This window comes from Pantherophis guttatus, chromosome 6, assembly GCF_059756535.1.
Source record: "Pantherophis guttatus breed Tessera chromosome 6, ASM5975653v1, whole genome shotgun sequence".
Lineage (NCBI taxonomy): Eukaryota > Metazoa > Chordata > Lepidosauria > Squamata > Colubridae > Pantherophis > Pantherophis guttatus.
The window spans coordinates 25,189,242-25,208,760 of NC_142068.1; the positions used below are offsets into that span (position 1 = coordinate 25,189,242).

The 19,519-nt window shown below is 38.1% G+C and overlaps 1 protein-coding gene across 3 annotated transcripts in view; it reads right to left on the reverse strand.

Moving 5' to 3' along the window:
• LEKR1 (leucine, glutamate and lysine rich 1) overlaps positions 1 to 19,519 on the reverse strand; it is a 74,591-nt gene that overhangs the window by 35,127 nt on the left and 19,945 nt on the right. For 2 of the 3 annotated variants that reach the window (XM_034439147.3, XM_034439149.3), the window contains exons 1-3: positions 11,964 to 12,202; positions 10,386 to 10,479; positions 1,425 to 1,639 (exon numbers count right to left, since the gene is read on the reverse strand). In XM_034439147.3, coding sequence (XP_034295038.2) covers positions 1,425 to 1,639; positions 10,386 to 10,433 — 263 coding nt within the window. In that variant the 5' untranslated portion in view covers positions 10,434 to 10,479; positions 11,964 to 12,202. Of the gene's footprint in view, positions 1 to 1,424; positions 1,640 to 10,385; positions 10,480 to 11,963; positions 12,203 to 19,519 lie in introns of those variants that run through there. The other variant, XM_034439148.2, reaches the window with a different exon arrangement.

Consider the following 19,519-nt stretch of genomic DNA (forward strand, 5'->3'; position numbering starts at 1 on the left):
AATCAAAGAGGGTGTGTGTGTGAGGGGAGACAAGAATAATGAATTGGAAGCATCAGAAAAGCCAATATGCATTTTAAACTCCTGTCCCCACTTTAATACAGTGTAACACATACACTGTACTTCAGGCCCTATAAGATTGTCTTCAACTTGATCCAGCCCACAACTAAATCAGTCTTAAATTGTCTTTAGATGTATTGGCTTTAAAGTAATTATTTCAACCAAAAGCTGAAGTTATCTCACTAAGGCTTCAAGATATACAAACTCTATTATGCTTGCCATCTAATCCAACTAATCCAACTATTGTGAGTTTAATCAGAGGTTTCTTTTAAGAATGCTTGGAAGTACAAACAACCCCTCCATTGCTAGCCAGCTTCAACTACAGCTATTTTATCTCTTACCATCTGCCTTTTCTTTCCCAAATTCTTTGTATACCCATCACCTTTTCACTTCAATATTTTTTGATCCCAACTTCTCTTCAAGTTTCAACTGTTATTTGCATCAAAGACCTTTGAGCTGTTTCTTGAAGAATTGGGGGAAAGTCCATAGCTCATTTGTCAGGAAGCACTTGGAATTGGAATATTGAGTATTCAAGAAAACTGACCAATAACCTCTTATCTTATGTATACAAAACTTAGTTTTTTTTAAATTTTCCTCTTTATATATTCATACCCTGCAATTCCTGTTTTGCATGCACACAATAGTCAATGATATGCAAATTTATGCTATTTCTCTGTTGCTTCTTCAAAGATTTTTTGATGGTATTATTTCTCTAGATTATGATATCAAAGCAACTAAATTAAAGTTTAAAAATCAGACAGCAACCTAACATACTCCAGGAAAAAAAAAGAATTAGAAATAAGTTTTTCACTGCAAATCAAGGTTAGAAAGGCAATCCAAGGAATTATTCATAATATAATCTTACTTTACAAACATATTTTAAGGACTGCTAAAGAATAAAGTGCTCTGTGTATTCTGAACTTTTATTGCTTATGGAATAGTAAATCTTCTCTATCATCACAAGTTTATTTTAGAATCTGATTTGTAACTGAGTTATGACAAACAAAATGGCTGTTCGTGTAATATATTAGGCCATGGTTTACAGAATGAACTATGGTGGCTTCATTATATATGAAGCAAATTATAAAGCATGTTTTATAAATTATAATTGCCTGATTCATGCATTATATTAAGCTATAGTACATTTCAGTACTAGAAATAACATAGCTTATATTACGCTTGTTTCTTTAAGCAGTGAATAGTGGCTTCTAAATTGTAGCTCAAACTATGACTTATTAACATGAATTCATCTGGAAATTATACCTGATGCAAGCTAAATCTAGCAAAACAACTAAAGCATGCTTGCCCCTGAATAACATTAATAGACATATTAACTTGAAAAGCAAGAATGGCTAGTAAATTCCAACCTTTCTGTTTTTGATTCACTAGCTGCTGTGCATTGTTCAAAATCTTGACTTAGACTTTGTAGTTTTTCTTGCAGTATTTTCTCCCGTTCCATACTACCCTCAAAAAACTTCATCTTCTTTTCCATTGCTTTTACTTTCTCATCCAGTAGCTTAAATTCATGAAGGATCAAATAACTGACTCCACAATATTTACACATTGTTTCATCTTGGGACATCTAAAAAAAATAAGCAACATGTACAGTGAAAAAAAAACTGGTCCTTTAAAAAAATTAATAACAGCAACTTTTTATATGGAGTCGGAATAATGTTCACATAGCACATTATTCCAGTGGTGGACAACCAATGTTCCAGCACTGAGTCTGAAGTTAGAATTCTATAAGTCCTTATCATTACCTATGCCGGATGGAATTTCTAACGTGTAGTTCAACGTACCTGAAAGTACAAAATAACCTACCCTTGAATTATTCACACAATCATTTTTACCATTCTCCATGGAAATTTAGACAAAATTTACATTCTCCAAATGGGCCAAATGGATATAAGGTCCTTAAGGGCAAAATGAAAATCAGAGATATTTACTCTGACATAGTGGAATATTTATGATTTTCAAAAAAGTAGCTAAGTTAAGACCTGTATAGAAATAGTTACCTGTTCTTGATAGCAAAGAATATTTATGCAGAAATCTGTTCTTGATAAAATTAAATGAGTTTGTAGGCCTATTCTATTATTTTTATTACAAACTATGATAGTCTACAGTTTAGTGGCGGTATTAACAAGAATGCTGATGAGCAAATTCTACATTGAATACATAATCTAGTCTTCTCTCTACACTTGTGAGTTGTCATAAAAAACAGGCAAAAAAAAAAAAAATAGAACTACAGAGACATTCCTAGAGTAAGGGGACAGAAACAAATCTGTAATCCTGGCTAAAGGTAATCAGAAATTATAGAATTTTTTTCTATCAATTCTTCATTAAAGGATGAAATAGTTTCATTTGATGACTCAGAATTATTTATTAAACATCCTATACCATGACTCCTCTCAGTAACTGTAACTCAAAACTTAAAAATAATTTCCAATAAAAAAAAACTGCTATAACCCCCAGCTTGAAAATGTATTATCCTTAAAATGAGCAGATTATACTGTTTGGAGAAAACATCACATGATGAAAAGCCACACAGTCATGAGTCACAGAGAATCTATGAAACTTGGTTGATGTGAGATTATTAATCTTCTTAAACAAGATATATTTGAGGAAACAAATACATGTTTAAATGAACCTGAATTGCATTGCAGAAAAAGAGGCAGACTTCATTCACAAGTTTGTCAATTTCATACACAGTGCCCATTTTGTTAATTCCCAAATCACAAATGCTTTGACTATTCCTACTTGGGAGCATGTACAATAAAAATAAGTTGAAATATTAATGAAGCACACAGGACTAATGCTAAGAATATCTGTGTCATAGTCAGGGGTGGGTTCTACTTACCTTTACTACCAGTTCGCAATGGGGCCACATGCACAGAAGCGTTTTCATGATGTCAGGTCAGTGGGCAGGACCTCCCACCGGTTTTATTACCAGTTCTATAGAACCGGTGCGAACCAGGGGCAACCCACCACTAGTCATAGTTCTTGAGAACCAAGGACAGAAACCAAGCAGAGAAACAGACATAATTTGTTATAATTGCCAAGAAGTTCCATTTGGGTTGTCGTTTTCTTGCAATTTACTCTAAACAAACAAACAAGCAAACAAATGCAGAGAGCCAAAAGCAACTCAGGGAAGTAATAGGAAGAATTACAGTGAATGAAAATTAAATCCCAAAAACCAAAACAAAACCCAATTACAATGAGAAAGTATTGGCCCATACAACACAAAAAATTAAACCAACATTTCCCAAACTTTTAAGAACGTTTTTGCAAATTATAGAATGGTTAAAACGGTCTAAAGAGGAGTGTTACAACTGCCTTGCAAAATGCTAAAGTTAAGCAAGGTATAGCTGTGATCATTAGAAAATCCCATGTATGGCAATTTGAATTACACAATGGAATGAAAGTGACACAGAAACCTATAAAATAACCTACATGAAAAAGGTAAATTTAAATACTGTATTCTTAAAAGAAACTCAACTGTGCTATTAGATTAAATCCTGTTAGTGAGATTCTTCTGGAAATTTATAAACATAATGTAACTGTGGTCCTCTTCATATATTTTTCCACATGGACAGGTTGATATGAATACTGGCTTGGTTATGATATGCCAATTTGAGGGTGCAGACTTTCTTGAATCCTACATCTCAATATGACAAAGACCCTTGATGAGGGATGGAGATGCTCCCATTGGACATAGAGGGACTTGGGGCCTGAGTGTATGTTTTTCACTTTAAGATTCACTTCTTAAAGTTGGTAATGATAACTGCTTTTTTGTCCAGCATCTGGCAAAGAAAGGTAATTTTCCTCTGAACTAAATTCTTTTGAGAATTCTTCAGATTCTTCTGAGCTAAAGTGAGTTATATAATAAAATCATGGTAGTGAGCTTCTGCTGCCAAATGTGACTCCTCATTTAAAGTTTAATTCAAATTGTAATCAGTTAAGTAAAGGGCAGTATGAGATATATAGTATAGAGGTGATAGAAAAAGCTATCTAAAATGGACAAAAAAAGTCCAGTTATTAGATGTTAGGCATAACACATAGGATAGCAACAGAAAAAAGTAAGATTCAAGTAGGAGCCAAGGAGAGCCTTCTACAAAACAATCCAACTTGAGTTTATGTATTGTTTGCATAGCTGTCTTTTTTCTAACATGAAGAGCAGCAGCATAGCAATGCAAGTATTTTAAATAAACATATTTGTCTCTTTTGCTCTGAATTTTATCTTCCCAACAACTCTCTTGTCTCCTAAAGAAAGGATATATAGACTAAAACACAATATTAAATCCTGTCATCCAATGAGCTTCATGTCTATTTCAAGCACCTGCAGCTAAATTTCCCCACTTCTAGTTCAATACTGTAATCAATGCTGGCAGTTCTATGCCATATTCTTTTAAAATAACCAGTAGGCATTACAGGGTAATCTAATCTATCTAACAAACTCACTATACAACATATTAAGACACTGATGATTTACTAAAGTGAAAAAATTGTATTTGCTTTCCTTCAAAACATATTAAAAGTGCTTCTCATCAACTTATCAAAATGTATATAAAAGAAAATATAGTCAATATGATCTATTGCATTTTCTTGAACAAATAAACATGTTTATTGTACTACAATTGTGTAAATGTTATATTATACTGAAGATTTTAAACTATGAGAAGAGTAGGACAAAATAACAAAAAATGGGAATGGATATTATGGATATTAAATAACAATCCTTCTTGAGAAAAAGAGATCAGAGATATTCAAATACTACCAAAAGATAAAAAGGGGGGGAAATAAAGTTGTTTTGAAAAAGACAAATAATGAACACTTTTGTTGTTAATTGTGAAGTCGTGTCCGACCCATCGCGACCCCATGGACAACGTTCCTCCAGGCCTTCCTGTCCTCTACCATCCCTCAGAGACCATTTAAACTCTCGCCTACTGCTTCAGTGACTCCATCCAGCCACCTCCTTCTCTGTCGTCCCGTTCTTCTTTTGCCCTCAATCTTTTCCAGCATTAGGCTCTTCTCCAGTGAGTCCTTCCTTCTCATTAGGTAGCCAAAGTATTTTGAGTTTCATCTTCCGGATCTGGCCTTCTAAAGAGCAGTCAGGGTTGATCTCCTCTAGGACTGACCGGTTTGATCACCTTGCAGTCCAAGGGACTCACAGGAGTCTTCTCCCGCACCATAGTTCAAAGGCTTCAATTCTTTGGCGCTCAGCCTTTCTTATGGTCCAACTTTCACAGCCATACACTGCAACTGGGAAAACCATAGTCTTGACTATACGCACTTTTGTTGGCAGGATGATGTCTCTGCTTTTTAGTATGCTATCTAGATTTGCCATAGCTTTCCTCCCCAGGAGTAAGCGTCTTTTAATTTCTTGGCTGCAGTCCCCATCTGTGGTGATCTTGGACCCCAGGAAAATAAAATCTGTCACTACCTCCATTTCTTTCCCATCTATTTGCCAGGATAATGTACACTAATCATGTTTATTTATGAGACAAGCCATAATCTAACTAATTAGCATGTCTCACATGATATTCTAACTATTTTCTAATAAAAGTATGTACCTAATAAATCCATGTACCTGGATACAGGTTGCTATGCTTGCCTTTATTTCTCCTAACTCTTCTTTGTTTCATGAAGCCTGATCATAGTTACAGTGGCTCTGAAGGAAATGAAAAATTAATTCTATTTTTCCTGGCAGTAACAACCTGTGCCCAGAAATATGAAACTATCATTCAGAATAAATACCATAAGGTTCCAAAGTACTAAAATTACTTAATGAAAGAGGACAAACTGAGCTGTAACATGAAGGAAAAGGAGAGACTGTTATCCTAAAAAGAACACTGTGATTTCTTGCAGCATCACCACTTTTGTATTTCAAAATAAACAATTTCAGACATTCCAATGTATGTATCCACTTTCAGCAAGACACCGGACTGAATGGGGAGAAGGTTGGGCTAGCAGCAATTCTATTTTGAACCTATATAAATAATCTGAAAATATTAAATTCAATCCTGAGTAAGATACATTTTGTGTTACCAACCAGAGTAACTTTCAGCTAAGAAATAGAACCATGTGCTCATCTGTATTTCTTTCAAGAACTTGTTTTGCCTTCTCTGGATACTCATAAACTCACATAAAGCAAATGATATAGAATAATTGGAATACATTATTATCAAGATATTTTCCCATATCTATTGTATCATACCGAAGCAAAAGTGTATCACTGCGCTATATTGAACATAATATAATTTGAAATGCTACAAAATGCTTTTTTAAAATATAACACTTTGCCCTAGCATTTCATTCTAGCTTCTTATGATTTCTGAATAAAAGTAACAGCATAGATAGACCCTTAGCTACATCACACACTAAACAGTCCAGTTTTGTCAGTGAACTGTCCATAGAACAGTGCAGGAATCATGGCTACTTGACAAGTATCAGTATGATGCAAAGTGTCTATCTCATTGCCACATTATAGGAGATGAAAATATATACAGATCTGCAGAATCAAGGACAATGTGATTATTTTGATGATCTTCCACCTTGATTTTTTAAAATAATGCTTCCTTTTCCAAGTATTAAAATGTATCTCAATTGATTTCTTTCCTATCATCAATACATATCAATAAGTTTACATTATTTGTCCATTTTCCTGCCTCTCTAACCAAAATAGGCTTACATGAGATGATAACTATTATTCAAGTTAAATAAAAATGCAATTATGGAAATATGACTGACCTAAGGAAACACGGAACAGGAACCAGGGAGTGATTTCTTTAATTGCTGCACACCTGACAATTGGTAAGTCAGAAGTATGCGGTTGCTGTACAAGATGTCATTTTGGTACCATGATAAATTACCATGAGTGATAAATGTTAATAGGCCAATTCTTTAGAATAGTAATATATTCAATATAATTTAAAACCACTGCAGTCCATTATATTATGTATTTTACAACCTATTGTACTTATACTTTTATTCTATAAATTCTATTTTCAGAAATCTATGTTGGCTTCCTCTGTACTTTAGATAAATGTTTATTTAGAATGGATTATATTATAAAAAAGAGAACCACTGTGATATAGTGTTTAAGTTGCTAGGAGCACAGAGATCCAGATTCTAATCCTCTCTTACAAACAGAAACTATTTAGGTGACTTTGTATCAATCACCAGTAGTAATAAGAAAGAAAGAAAGCAGTGCATTGACAAGTAAAGAGCATCCAAGGATAACAACAAGAATAATAAAATAATACAGGCAACAGAGAAAGAAGACTGTGTCTTTTGCTCTTATGAGTATCAAATGCATAGAAGTTTAATAAATAAAGAAAAAATAAAATTAATGGACAGTCAAGTGGGGGAGTCATAAGAAACCAAAGAAATATATCTATCTACATGAAACAATGGTACAATAAAGAACAATACTAAAAACATCACATCATTTAATACAATCCTTTATGTAGATTATATTGTGTATGGAGGAAGAAGATTATCAAACCTTTGTTACAATCTAAATTCTATAAACCAGGGCTAACTTCAGAGACCTTGTGGCACTTAGCCTTGTAACTGCTGTTGATTCTATCACACTGTCACTATTGACTATACATTTACTTAGAAATAAAATTGCACTCCCTGAGTTTAGGATTTCATATAAAAGCACTATTGGGTCAATTAACCATTGTGAGCCATTTTTTTTCAAAGAGATGCAGAAATAGGGAACATAATTAAATATTATAAAGTCAAAAGCAGTCAAAGTTGCTCCTCTTCAAATATATAGCTTGCATATTTTGGCTGTTATTTTTGCCATTACTTATTCTCTAAGAATGTTATTTTCCTTTTTTTTTTTTTTTTTAATTATTCTCTACATTCAGCCACCTTATCTATTTGGACAACAATACTATATTTAAACTAAGTCCCATTCAAATGAAAGATAAATCTGAGTTCAAAGGAATGTTATTCACTAGTTAAGAATGCATGTGATTTGAGATTTAATTGTCTGCTCTGAGTTATCGAATAGGTTATTGTGAAAGACTTTTCAAAAACTTAGTAATGGAATCATGCCAAACAGAGTGTCATGCTCTGTATATAGATAAATCTGATGGAACATCTGACAGACCCTGGGAAAGCAGAGGAAGAAACATGATTGTGGCATCTCAGCTCAAGGGAAGGGGAAAGCAAGAGACTGAGAGTAACTTCACCTCAATTATGCTAGATATAAGTTCAGTTTATATTTAGGTTTTCAAGATTTTGCTATATCCTCCCCCCAAGCAATAACAATCTGTCCAAATACCCAAATGATTCTTGTTTTTTCAGTTTCCCATCTGATTGTATTTACTGCATGATAACATTTAAACTTATCATATGAATAGCACTTTCAGGATTCATTCAATAAATATGTATGTTGTGTTATTAATGTGCTAGAGTAACAAAAAATACAAAATCATTAACACTTTTCTGAGTAATACTTGATCAGGTTGAAGAAATCACATACATGACATGGTAGTAAAAGTATAGTTGAGATTTCCATTTGGGAAAAGTCTAAAAGCACATACCTCATTACAATTAATGGTGTGGAAATGAATTTCCCAGATTGTACATGGCAAACAAGGAGGAATTGGAAGCAATGGAACCAGACCCAATTCTGTCAAACCCAATTGCCTATCCTTTTTCAGGACCTAATGCTGTTGGAAACTCACAGCCATGAATGTGGTGCAACTTTCCACCAGTATAAATAGTATAAATAGACCTTCCAAAGCTGACACTTCTTCCCTAAACTAGCAGTGATGGGAGATAAGCATCCAAAAGATTAGAATTTCTCTGTTTATATCTGTATAACATGTGAACATAATGTACTCTGACATCAATTCTATTAATTAACTGTAGTTTTTAATGCAATTAGTTAATATAATAAAAATCATGGCACACTATGTTCATTGAGTCAGCTTTCCATCTTTCCGAGACAGGTAAAACGAGGACTTAGACTCCTGGGGGCAATATGTTAACTCTGTAAACCGCTTAGACGGTTGTAAAGCACTGTGAAGCAGTATATGTCTCAAGTGCTATTGCTAAGTGCTATATGCTTTTATCAACGAAGCTTCTCAGTTATAGGCCCAATATTTATGTTTATTTATTTTATTTATGTTCACATGCTTGTGAAGAAGGCACAGAAGAGGCTGTACTTCCTGAGAATGCTCAGGAAGATAAATCTATCTCAGCATCTACTTCTGTCCTACTATCACAGCACCATTGAGAGTTTTCTGACATATGGCATTCTTGCATGGTATGGGAGCAGTTCTGTAGCGGACAAAAAAGCTTTACAGAGAATCATTAAAATTGCCCAGAATATCATCGAGCTCCAGCTTCCAGCCCTCAACGACCTCTTCGAATCTCGCTGTTTGAGGAAGTTGCATAACATTCTCAGAGACTCTCCCCATCCGGCTTACAATCTTTTTGGACTGTTGCCTTCTGGCAGAAGATATAGAACAATTAAAACTCGGACCACACATTTTCTGAACAGTTTTGTCCCAGAGTACTCAACAATGAACTAAAGGGCCACCATCAGTGAGCTGTTGGACAGCATTACTTGGTCTGTTGTGTAGATGCTTGGGTGGTTTAGGGGTGGGGAATTTGTGGTGGGTGGGGGTGTGTTTGGGGATTGTTATGTGTGTTGGACCTGATCTTTGGGTGTTAAGTGAATTTCGTTGTATGGGTATACTGCGTATACACGTACAATGACAATAAAATTGTTGTTGTTGTTGTTGTTGTTATTAACAAGAATAATAATTAACAATATTATTATTATTATTATTATTATTATTATTATTATTATTATTATTATTATTATTATTATTTTCCACAAAATCTGTTGCAGTCTGTGTTTCATTCTGTGATCTGAAACTTTTGAATGTTTTCTGAAAAAAACTTCACACTCTAAAAAAAATCATTGCTGTAATTTTATGGACACAACACCTATTCTACCCTTCTGTATAGCCAACCTCCCAGAGTTATCAAGCCCTTTAAATTCATATTTTTCTTAGTGGAAGTTATATCTGTCTGTTTCCAAATTCCTCCCCTCCCAAGATTTTTCATTTTTTGTGTGCATGTGTGTATATGCATGTAAATTTTTTATATAGGAAAAGAAAATCATTTTTCTTCAAAAAACAACTTTTTCAAGAATAGCAGAATGCACATGAGAAAAAAACATACTAATATTAAAGTTAAGTAGAAAGAAGGAAAACATTAAACAGGAATATAGATAAAATTGTGGCTTGATAATAGCTGCAAACCCCAAACCCAATGATTTTTTTCTTGCAAAATCATACCTTTCTTATTTCTTCTGGCAAAGGATACACAGGAATATGTCGATCCATTTCTTTCTATATTTTTTAAAGAATTATCAGAGGACTGTCACAAAGCCTATTAACAAATAAACACACAAAATAAAAATGAATTAGGGGATTCTAGAATACTGAAGTTCTTTCTTCTGTCCATGTGATAAACCAGAAAAAAAAATCTTCTCATTATCTGCAGGGTTAAATGCCACATTTGTTTTCCTTCCTGAAGATGGTAAGAATTACACATGCTACAAACATAGGCTGACTGTTACAACTGCAAAAGGAATAAAGGTGGTAGAGACATAATGGTCTATCTCCAGACTATCAGAGAAGGTAGGGATTTCTTAAATTGAACACAGAAAGTATTTCCTGTGGGAGAAGGGTACCAAGAACTATCCTAAAGATACAAGAAAGCCAGGCAGACAAAGCACACTTTTTTTTTTTTTTTTTTACAAGTTAGGGATCCAATGTTCCCTCATGACTCTTAGATTAGTTGGTTGGCTTCTGGAACCTTGAATTCATTAATGTTAATATCTTTATTTACCTGAATTGCCATTCCCTCCTTATGTCAATGGTTCTGCTTGGGTCAATTAGAACACAGGTCCTACTCAAGGATAATAAACTAAACTAGAAACTGTGAAGCTCTTCTCTTTCTTGCTTCATATATTACTATCCTAACATTTTTTGCAAGTAACATGCCCATCATTTTCTGCCTTGGATCCTCTTTCTTTGTTCTTGGGGAAATCATGAAGAATGTGCAGAAGACTGAAGAAAAGCAAAGGTTTTTTTTTATCCCTTGCCTTTACAAGTAACTTTTCTCAAACAGGAGCAAAAGGACCATGTTAACTACAGACCAGTCACCCTGCTTGAACTTTGAAACAGATTATTTAAACAGTTAGTCAGCATTTTAAAAAGAACATATTGCTTTGCAAGGTTTATAAAGAGCATGCTGCGACAAACCAATCTGAACTCTTTTTCTGATATAACAACTTGTTTAGTTTAATATGGGAATGTACTGAACACAGTATACCTGGCTTAAGCATGAAATTATGTTTGGTCCTAATGATGAAGCCTCGCAGGTCCAGCCAAAGAGCTATCAAGTTTTTTTCCCCATAAAGCTGAAACGCGCCCTTTCCTTTTACAGAGACTCGGCCTTTGGCCATTCTGTTTTAAAAGATCTCGGAGTAGAAGAAGCGGGGAAGAATCCCCCCCGTGGAAACCTTTAACAGTCACGGGTGGGCTCAAAGGTGCTTTTTCAAAAGGCAAGTGTACTGTTTTTGTTTTGTTTTTTCCCTTGAGGAAAAAGACAGTAAGACAGCCCAGTTGCCTTTTTTTTGGGGGGGGGGGGACAACTTTGAGAGACAAGGATGACACGGGTGACCGAGCATCTCCACAGACAGTCACGGGTGGAGAAATAATGACCTGACTCAAGTCAGGGTTCAAAGGCGCGCAAGGGAGCCAGATACACCGCGGCCTCGTATATTCAGCCCGGGGGGTGTTGGCGGGTTTAGAGCGCGGGGTGAAAGGCAACGGACACCAGCGGGAAAAGGACCCACGCGAACTCACCCCCAAAAGCAAAACACCGCGGGCAGCCACGACAGCCGCGCAGTGTTGTCAACGCCCCACCCAGGAGTCTCTCCGCTTCTTCGTTTCCATAGCAACCAACTAAGCATGGCCGGCGAACTCCCGGAAGTAGGGCAGACGCGAAGATCGGAAGTTATTTCTTCTGAGCTCGGCGTTTCTCTTCCGGGTTCTTTCCCGGGACGGCTCAATTCAGGCATTTGTACGGTAGAACAGGGGTCTCTAACCTTGGCAACTTTAAGACTTGTGGACTTCAACTCCCAGAATTCCTCAGCCAGCTTTGCTCAGCCAGCATAAAATAATTCTATATTGCACATGACTTCCTTTGGAATTCAAATCTGGCCAGCAGACTTTGAATAGGAATATATGTGCAGGAGTGTAAAGCGAATGGAACTTTTAATTCAGAAGAAAACAATAAAAATTATAAGACTGAATCTCTTTATTAAAAAGAAACAAATAGTACTGGGGATACTTTCTGACCCTCATATAACTTCTTCATGCTGTCCTTGACATTGAATTGTGTTGTTGAACTATCGAAGAGGAAACGGTCATTAGGCCATTCAATCCAATCCCTTGTTTAAAGCAACAATATAACTGTCCAGAGAGTTAAAGTATAATTGTTTATACTTTCAGAAAGTGATAGTAAAGTCAATTTTTTCAGGATGAAATTATATTGCACAGTTTCTATTTTAATTATACATAAAATATATTGGCAATTTATGTTATGCTTAAATAAAATGAAAACTCTTTTATAACCATTATATCCTCACATAGTTGATTTATGGCACAGAGAAATGAGGTCCTTTCAGCCTTCAAAGACAGTATAACAATTTTACTAGATACAGGTAGTCCTCAATTTACGACCACAATTGAGCCCAAAATTTATGTTGCTAAGTGAGAAATTTGTTAAGTGAGTTTTTCCCCATTTTACGACATTTCTTGTCACGTTTGTTAAATGAATCGTTGCAGTTGTCAAATTAGGAACGGTTGTTAAGTGAATCAGGTTTCCCCATTGATTTTGCTTGTCAGATAGTTGCAAAAGGGGATCACATGACTTCGGGACACTGCAATGGTCATAAATGTGAACCACTTGTCAAGCATTCGAATATAAATCATGTGACCATGGGGATGCTGCAGTGGTCATAAGTGTGAAAAACAGTCATAAGTCATTTTTCAGTGCCATTGTAACATTGAACGGTCACTAAGTGAACTGTTGTAAGTCGAGGATTATTTGTAGTGTGACTATATTCATTATATGTGGTGAAAATGTGTGTCTCATTTGGTTTTGCTCTGTAAATGATGGTATTCAGCTCTGAGAATAGCTTTAAAATATTGCTAAGTATCTCTGCAAATTGACATGTCAACTTGCATATACTTTCAGATGTAGGGTAAACATCTTGTTGCCTTCCACATGTTGTTGAAGAACACCCAACATTGTCATCCTTGGGCCTTTTGACTGGGTTGATGAGAGTTGTAGCTAAACATTTAGAAGGCCAAGTATTGTTCACCCTTAGTGTGTAGTGCATGATTAATAATACTGATTCTGCCCTGAACTACTTTAATTGGTAGAAGTCAATTGTCTAGTAAAAAAACAAAACGGCTCCCATAAAGCTGCTCACGATTGCTGCAGACCATGTTTGCCTTATCCACAATGTATTTGGAGGTAATAATTGATTGTAAAGAACTTTTTTTTTTCAGGAACTGCATGCACTTACTTTTTTTTGTTCTATTTAAGAGCTTCAGATAAGCCTTCAAAGAACATTCATTTTCCCTCAATTTGCAATTTTAAAAAACCGTTTTGGGGTGTTGTGTCATGAGACATTGCAAAGTAAATACCAGTAATATTTAATTTGCACATAAGCTATGCTCCACATAAGCCACAATTGGCTGAGTTCATGTAGCATATTATGAACCAGAATTTACAAGACTATGTCTGGGCTGACACAAATGTGCTAAGCCAGAAACAAGGTGCAGCATAATGAAAAGTGTAAATCCATTCTAGCTAGAGCTCTTGCGTTCCTTAATATGAAAGTGCTTATCTAAGGGGGCTTATCAACATTGTAAAACCAAGCATCTTCTTTTTGGAGAGTTCTAATTATTGACTCACCCCGTGGCTGTGGCACCGAGAGGCCCGCGGAGCAGGAGCTTGCTGCTGGCCCACTTCTTCTGCGATCCAGAGCTCTGTTATTGGCTTTCGGCAGGCATCTGAAAGCGAAATGGAGGCCAGGGCGATGCATGCGAGTGGCAGCAAGCAGCCGCAGAAGGCGAGGCAGGTGTCGGGGTGTGCGAGACCTGGGTAAGTAGGGCAGCTCCACCGCCCCATCCCCATCCTAGCTTATTTTTTACCTGTGTGCCTTGCCCCACCCCCTGCACCCCAGGGCGGGCGGGGTCTTAATTAGGGCTAATTTTGTGGGTGGGGCTTAATTTGATTGCATGTGCTCAAAAACGTGATAGGGCTTCTTTTCAAGATGGGTCGTCTTTTTGGAGAAACACAGTAGTCCTCAATTTACAATTACAACTGAGCCCAAAATTTCTGTTGCTGAAACAGTTATTAAGTGAGGTTTGGCCCATTTTAACAAGCATTCTTGCCACAGTTGTTAAGTGAATCACTGCAGCTAAGTTAGTTACACAATTATTAAGTGAATCTGGCTTCTCCATTGACTTTGCTTGTCAGAAGGTCATAAAAGGTGACCACATGCCCACGGGAAACGTCATAAATACAAATCAGTTGCCAGGCGTCTGAATTTTGATCACATGACCATGGGGATGCCATAATGGTCGTAAGTGAAAAATGGTCGTAAGTCACTTTTTTCAGTGCCATTCTAACTTTGAATGGTCACTAAATAAACTGTAGTAAATCGAGGACTAATTGTAGTTGTTCCAAAAAAGGCCTTCAGGTTGGGGTCCCTTTTTATTCTTCATAGTAGCCATCCCCAGTCACAATCCCCAGTTGCTCAGATGCCATTCAAGCACTGAATTGCAATGAACCAAAAAGCCATCGAATGAGAATGAAGCCTAATTATAACATTTTTATTTATTTTTTTACTTTTGTTAACTTTTGGGTCAGGCATGCTGTCATCTCTCCTGGTTTTCAGGATATTCTGTGCAGTCTAATAAGACTGTAATGTCCCGGTATGTACTTTTGGAATCCACAGCGTCTGCCATGTCTCCATTTAAAATTGGTGATCTGGGCTTTGAGCAGGCACAGCGCTTTCAGTTACAATAGGAGGAAAGGCCAGGAAAAAGAGGCATCACCTGATTATTTGAGGTTACTGAAATCAACACGCAAGCCTGATTTCACTAGAACTCTGTGACCCAGGAGCTGTCTGTTACAGCTAGCTCAGTGCCTCTAAACTAGGACATCTGTTTACCCTGTACTTGAACTGCTTTTGCTCATCCAGCCCTGGCTGAAAGCTCACTCAGAACAAAATACAACACAGAGGATAATCCTGAGAATAAGCATTTCTGTTGTGACTCCTTCCCATGGAATTAACCCCCCCCTCCCCCATGATTATGCTTTCCTTTCATCTGAGTGACGAGTCTTTACTATCCTACCAAGGATAAGACTTGATGACATCCTGTTTTTTTGTTCAAGCCCGCCTTGCTCTTACAGCACCCTTTTAAACAGAACTGTTTTGTTGACAAAAGAGATGAAGTTGTCATAGATTTCGGTGAAAAAAACCTCAACTGGCTTGCCCCCCACCCAACAACTTTCATGGGCAAAGAACTGGGCATGTGGTTCAGTCTTTCTTTATAAACACCATCATAATGGTTCAGATAGAAATGTAGGTCAATTGATTTCTGTAATCTTAAGGAATGGGAGCTCAGTCTGTGAACTGATTTCAAATGCACACAGTGCATTTCAATCAGATGATATGAAAATGCTGCCCCTGGTATATTAGAAATAGCGTGAATGTCCCACCTAGAGTTGGAAATCACGCTGATAGTCAGTGTAGATAGCATTGATATACTCCATGGACCAATGGCCTGATTTAGTAGCTGGATTTGCACACTGTGCTAAGTGGATTAGTTTGGATTTCACTTCGCATATTATGCTAACTCAGCCACTGTGATTTGTGACCTTGGTCTAAGGCTTTATCCAGTTGCGGTTGTCAATAACCCATGGTTAAACGAATCGGTTTGGCAGATCTACTCAGAACAAAGCAAGTTGCACTGTTCCTGTAAGCCTACTTCTGTAAAATAATTCCACAATGAATACAGTGATTGTGATAATTTTTTACAATGTTCAGTTCATAATTTATTAGAGATAAAGTCTGTTGCTGATTTTCTTATTTTTAAAAACTGATTATATAAAACAACTCTTGATCAAACATCTGCTCCATTCAGAATTGCAAAAAGCCTTCAGGGAAATTAAATATTTCACAGGGACTATATAATGCTGTTCTCAATACACAACACATGAGCACACTATTTTATTAGCCCTGTGTAGGACGTAGAAAGAGAAGTCTCTGCTGAATAGTCATATGTTCTAAAACATAGTGGAAAAAAAAATATCGTGTCCCAATCTTTCTAAATCATGACTCTAATATAAATACTTTAAAATGTAAGAGGAAGCCCTCTGGATTTATTTATTTTCTATTCTGTCTTCTTCAAGAAACTAAGCCATGATTTCCCCCTCCTATCTCATCTCCCTTCTCCCATTCTCTCACTACAGTAACTCTATGAGGCTATGACAGTGACGGCTAACCTTTTTGCCATTGCATGCCAAAAGCAGGGGTCGTGCGTGCACGTACCCACACCAATTCAATGCAACCCACCACCCCCCCACGCATACACGCACACACACACCCGTGCTCTCCCCATTTTTGGCATATGATGGCACGGTGGGCCCATTTTTTGCCCTTCCCAGACTCCTGAGGCTTTCTAGGAGCCTGGGGAGGGTGAAAACGGCCTTCCCTACCCCCTTGGAGGCCCTCCGGAGACCGGAAACGGCCCATTTGCCAACTTCCAGTGGGCCCAGAAGATCCGAAAATCAGTTGGCATGCGCGCACGTGTGCTGCAGCTTAGCTAGGGCAATGTTCGCGTGCCCATCGATATGGCTCCGCGTGCCACCTGTGGCACGCGTGCCATAGGTTCGCCATCATGGGGCTATGAGATAACCATTGGCTCAAAGTCTGTACAGATTCTCTGTCATCCAGGTCATGGTTGTCCCAAAGGTGCTTTTTCAGAAGGGGAAAACTATCCTGTCAGAACTGAAGAAGCTTCTTGTATGAGAAGCAAAACGCCTTCAAAGAAAAAATAAGGAAGTCCAGTTGCCTTCTGAAAAAGCACCTTTGGGACACTGGCTCAAAGTTAATTCTTCAGATAAATGGGGATCTGAACCTGAGCTGTTCCAGTCCTAGTCCAATATTAGTGGGTCTATCTAATCCAACATCTAATTCCCACAGTAGCCAGTTAAAATCCGTTGTGATTTTAAGCAAGGATCAAATAGCCTTCTGCTGGTATTCGCTATATAATAACTTATCTTTCCTCTATCTGGTGCCTATCAAATTTGAGCCATCAGTCTGAAAAATTCTGGGAGTTGGCCTCAACCCATTAGGTTGGGAAGCATCAAGTAGTTGATTCACTCTGTGACTAATTCATGGTTTACTGTTTCCAGCCAGTCAGTGGAACTCCATGATACTATGAAAAAATAATATGCTTAAGGCACTGATCCTTCCAAGGTAATTACAAACCAAGCCAACCTGGTTTGAATGTACGTCATCAGTAAGTCACCACAATTACTTTTCCCAGACTTGACAAAAGAACCGCTGACGCCAAAGCAGTTCTCTAGTGAAAAACCAAAGTGGGAAGGAAAAGATGACGAAAGATCCTCATATAATTTTTTTACTTTTGTACTTCTTTCTACTGCAAAGCACTATGCTAGTGCAAAGCATAGAAAATGCATGCAGATTATACAGGGCAGTGAAGGGAAAAGCAGCATTGACCCGTTTCCGATCACAGCATCTTAGACCTAAAATGTTGGTTTCTAGTGATATTGAGGTAGGGGGAAGGGAGACAGCTTATTGGGATGAGTGGGGGGGGGCTGCAAATTGAAATCAAGAAATATTATGCCTAAAATGCTTGTGGTTTCTGAGTGGTTTTCAAAGCAGGTCCCTGCAGAATAGTTGCATTGTGCACACATTGTTTAGGATCCCAATGATATAGGCCAGGGGTGGGCAAATGTGGCCCTTTTACAACCTGTGGACTTCAACTCCCAGGGCCACATTTGCCCACCCCTAATATAGGCTTCCATTCTTTGAGAAAAATCCATTTTACTTTTGTGGAAGGAGGCAAAGTGAGGAAGGGGGGGGGCTCCTTCCACTTTGAAGAATGCATTTAATCCTGGAATCATTGTGTCAGTTTGTCATTCTGAAATATCCTGGAAGATAGAGAGTTAAAACAAATCTTGTAGTGACCTTCAAAACTTCACCAGGCGGAGGTAGGTGATATTTTTAAAATAACAACAACAACAATAACAACAACCTAGGACGCTGGCAGCAACCAGTATCAACCATTAGCACCAGTCGATGGTATTTGTGAGGCATTTTTGAACGTTCAGTTGACTTGAGTTTCATATTCAATGAATAAAGATAATAACAACTGAAGAACTGCTTAAATGTACAATGAAAAGCCCAGATTCTGTAGGGACACTCGGGGGGCGCACATCCTTTACACGTTCACCCTTCGGGGGCCCAAGGCAGCCAAGGGTATTTTTATGCTGCCGCTTACGAGAGGTGAGATCTGGTCAAAACAACTCCGCCTTCCGATAAACCGCCGAGACTCCGCGTTCCAGTTTCTTGCAGCGCTCCCAGGACGAACGTTCCCTGCTCGTCCCCAAACTGCCCCGCCTTGGATTAGCAATTAGGTATCTCCTGCCAAGCGCGAAACCTGCAAAGCAGCTCGGCGATAGCAACGGGAAGATGACGGCGGGGTCACTAGGACAGGGAGGGGAGCGGCGAAGTGCGTGCGCTCTGCAGCGTCAAACCCGCTGATCCCGCCGCAGCACGCAAGCCCGGGCGCTTAGAAGGCAGGAGCAGCTGGTATTGCGTGCCAGTCGTACACGCGAGGTACTGAAGGAGTCAAGGTCCAGCACGGAAACCGCGGGCGCTTTGGCTCCGGCTCCGCCTTCCTTGTGCGTGTCAAGGCAGGCAAAGCGATTTGAGGGTTGCCTTCCCCGGGGATCTCCGGCGCAGCTTCGCACGGTGTGATTCAACCCAGGGAGGGAAGTGGCTGACGCTGCAAGCGATAGTTGTCACGATCTGCTTCCCTTTGGAGACGCGGCCTCAAAGCAGGGCGCACAGGACGCCCTGGAAAGGAAGAGAGCGCAATTGTACCGCAGGGCACGACTCGAAAGTGGGAGGCGGCAGAGAGAGAGAGAGAGAGAGAGAGAGAGAGAGAGAGGGAGGGAGGGAGGGAGAGAGAGAGGGAGAGAGGGAGGGAGGGAGGGATAAAGAAAGAAAAGGAAGGAAGGAAAGAAAGAAAGAAAGGAAGGAAGGAAGAAAGAAAAAAGAAAAAGAAAGAAAGAAAGAAAGAAAGAA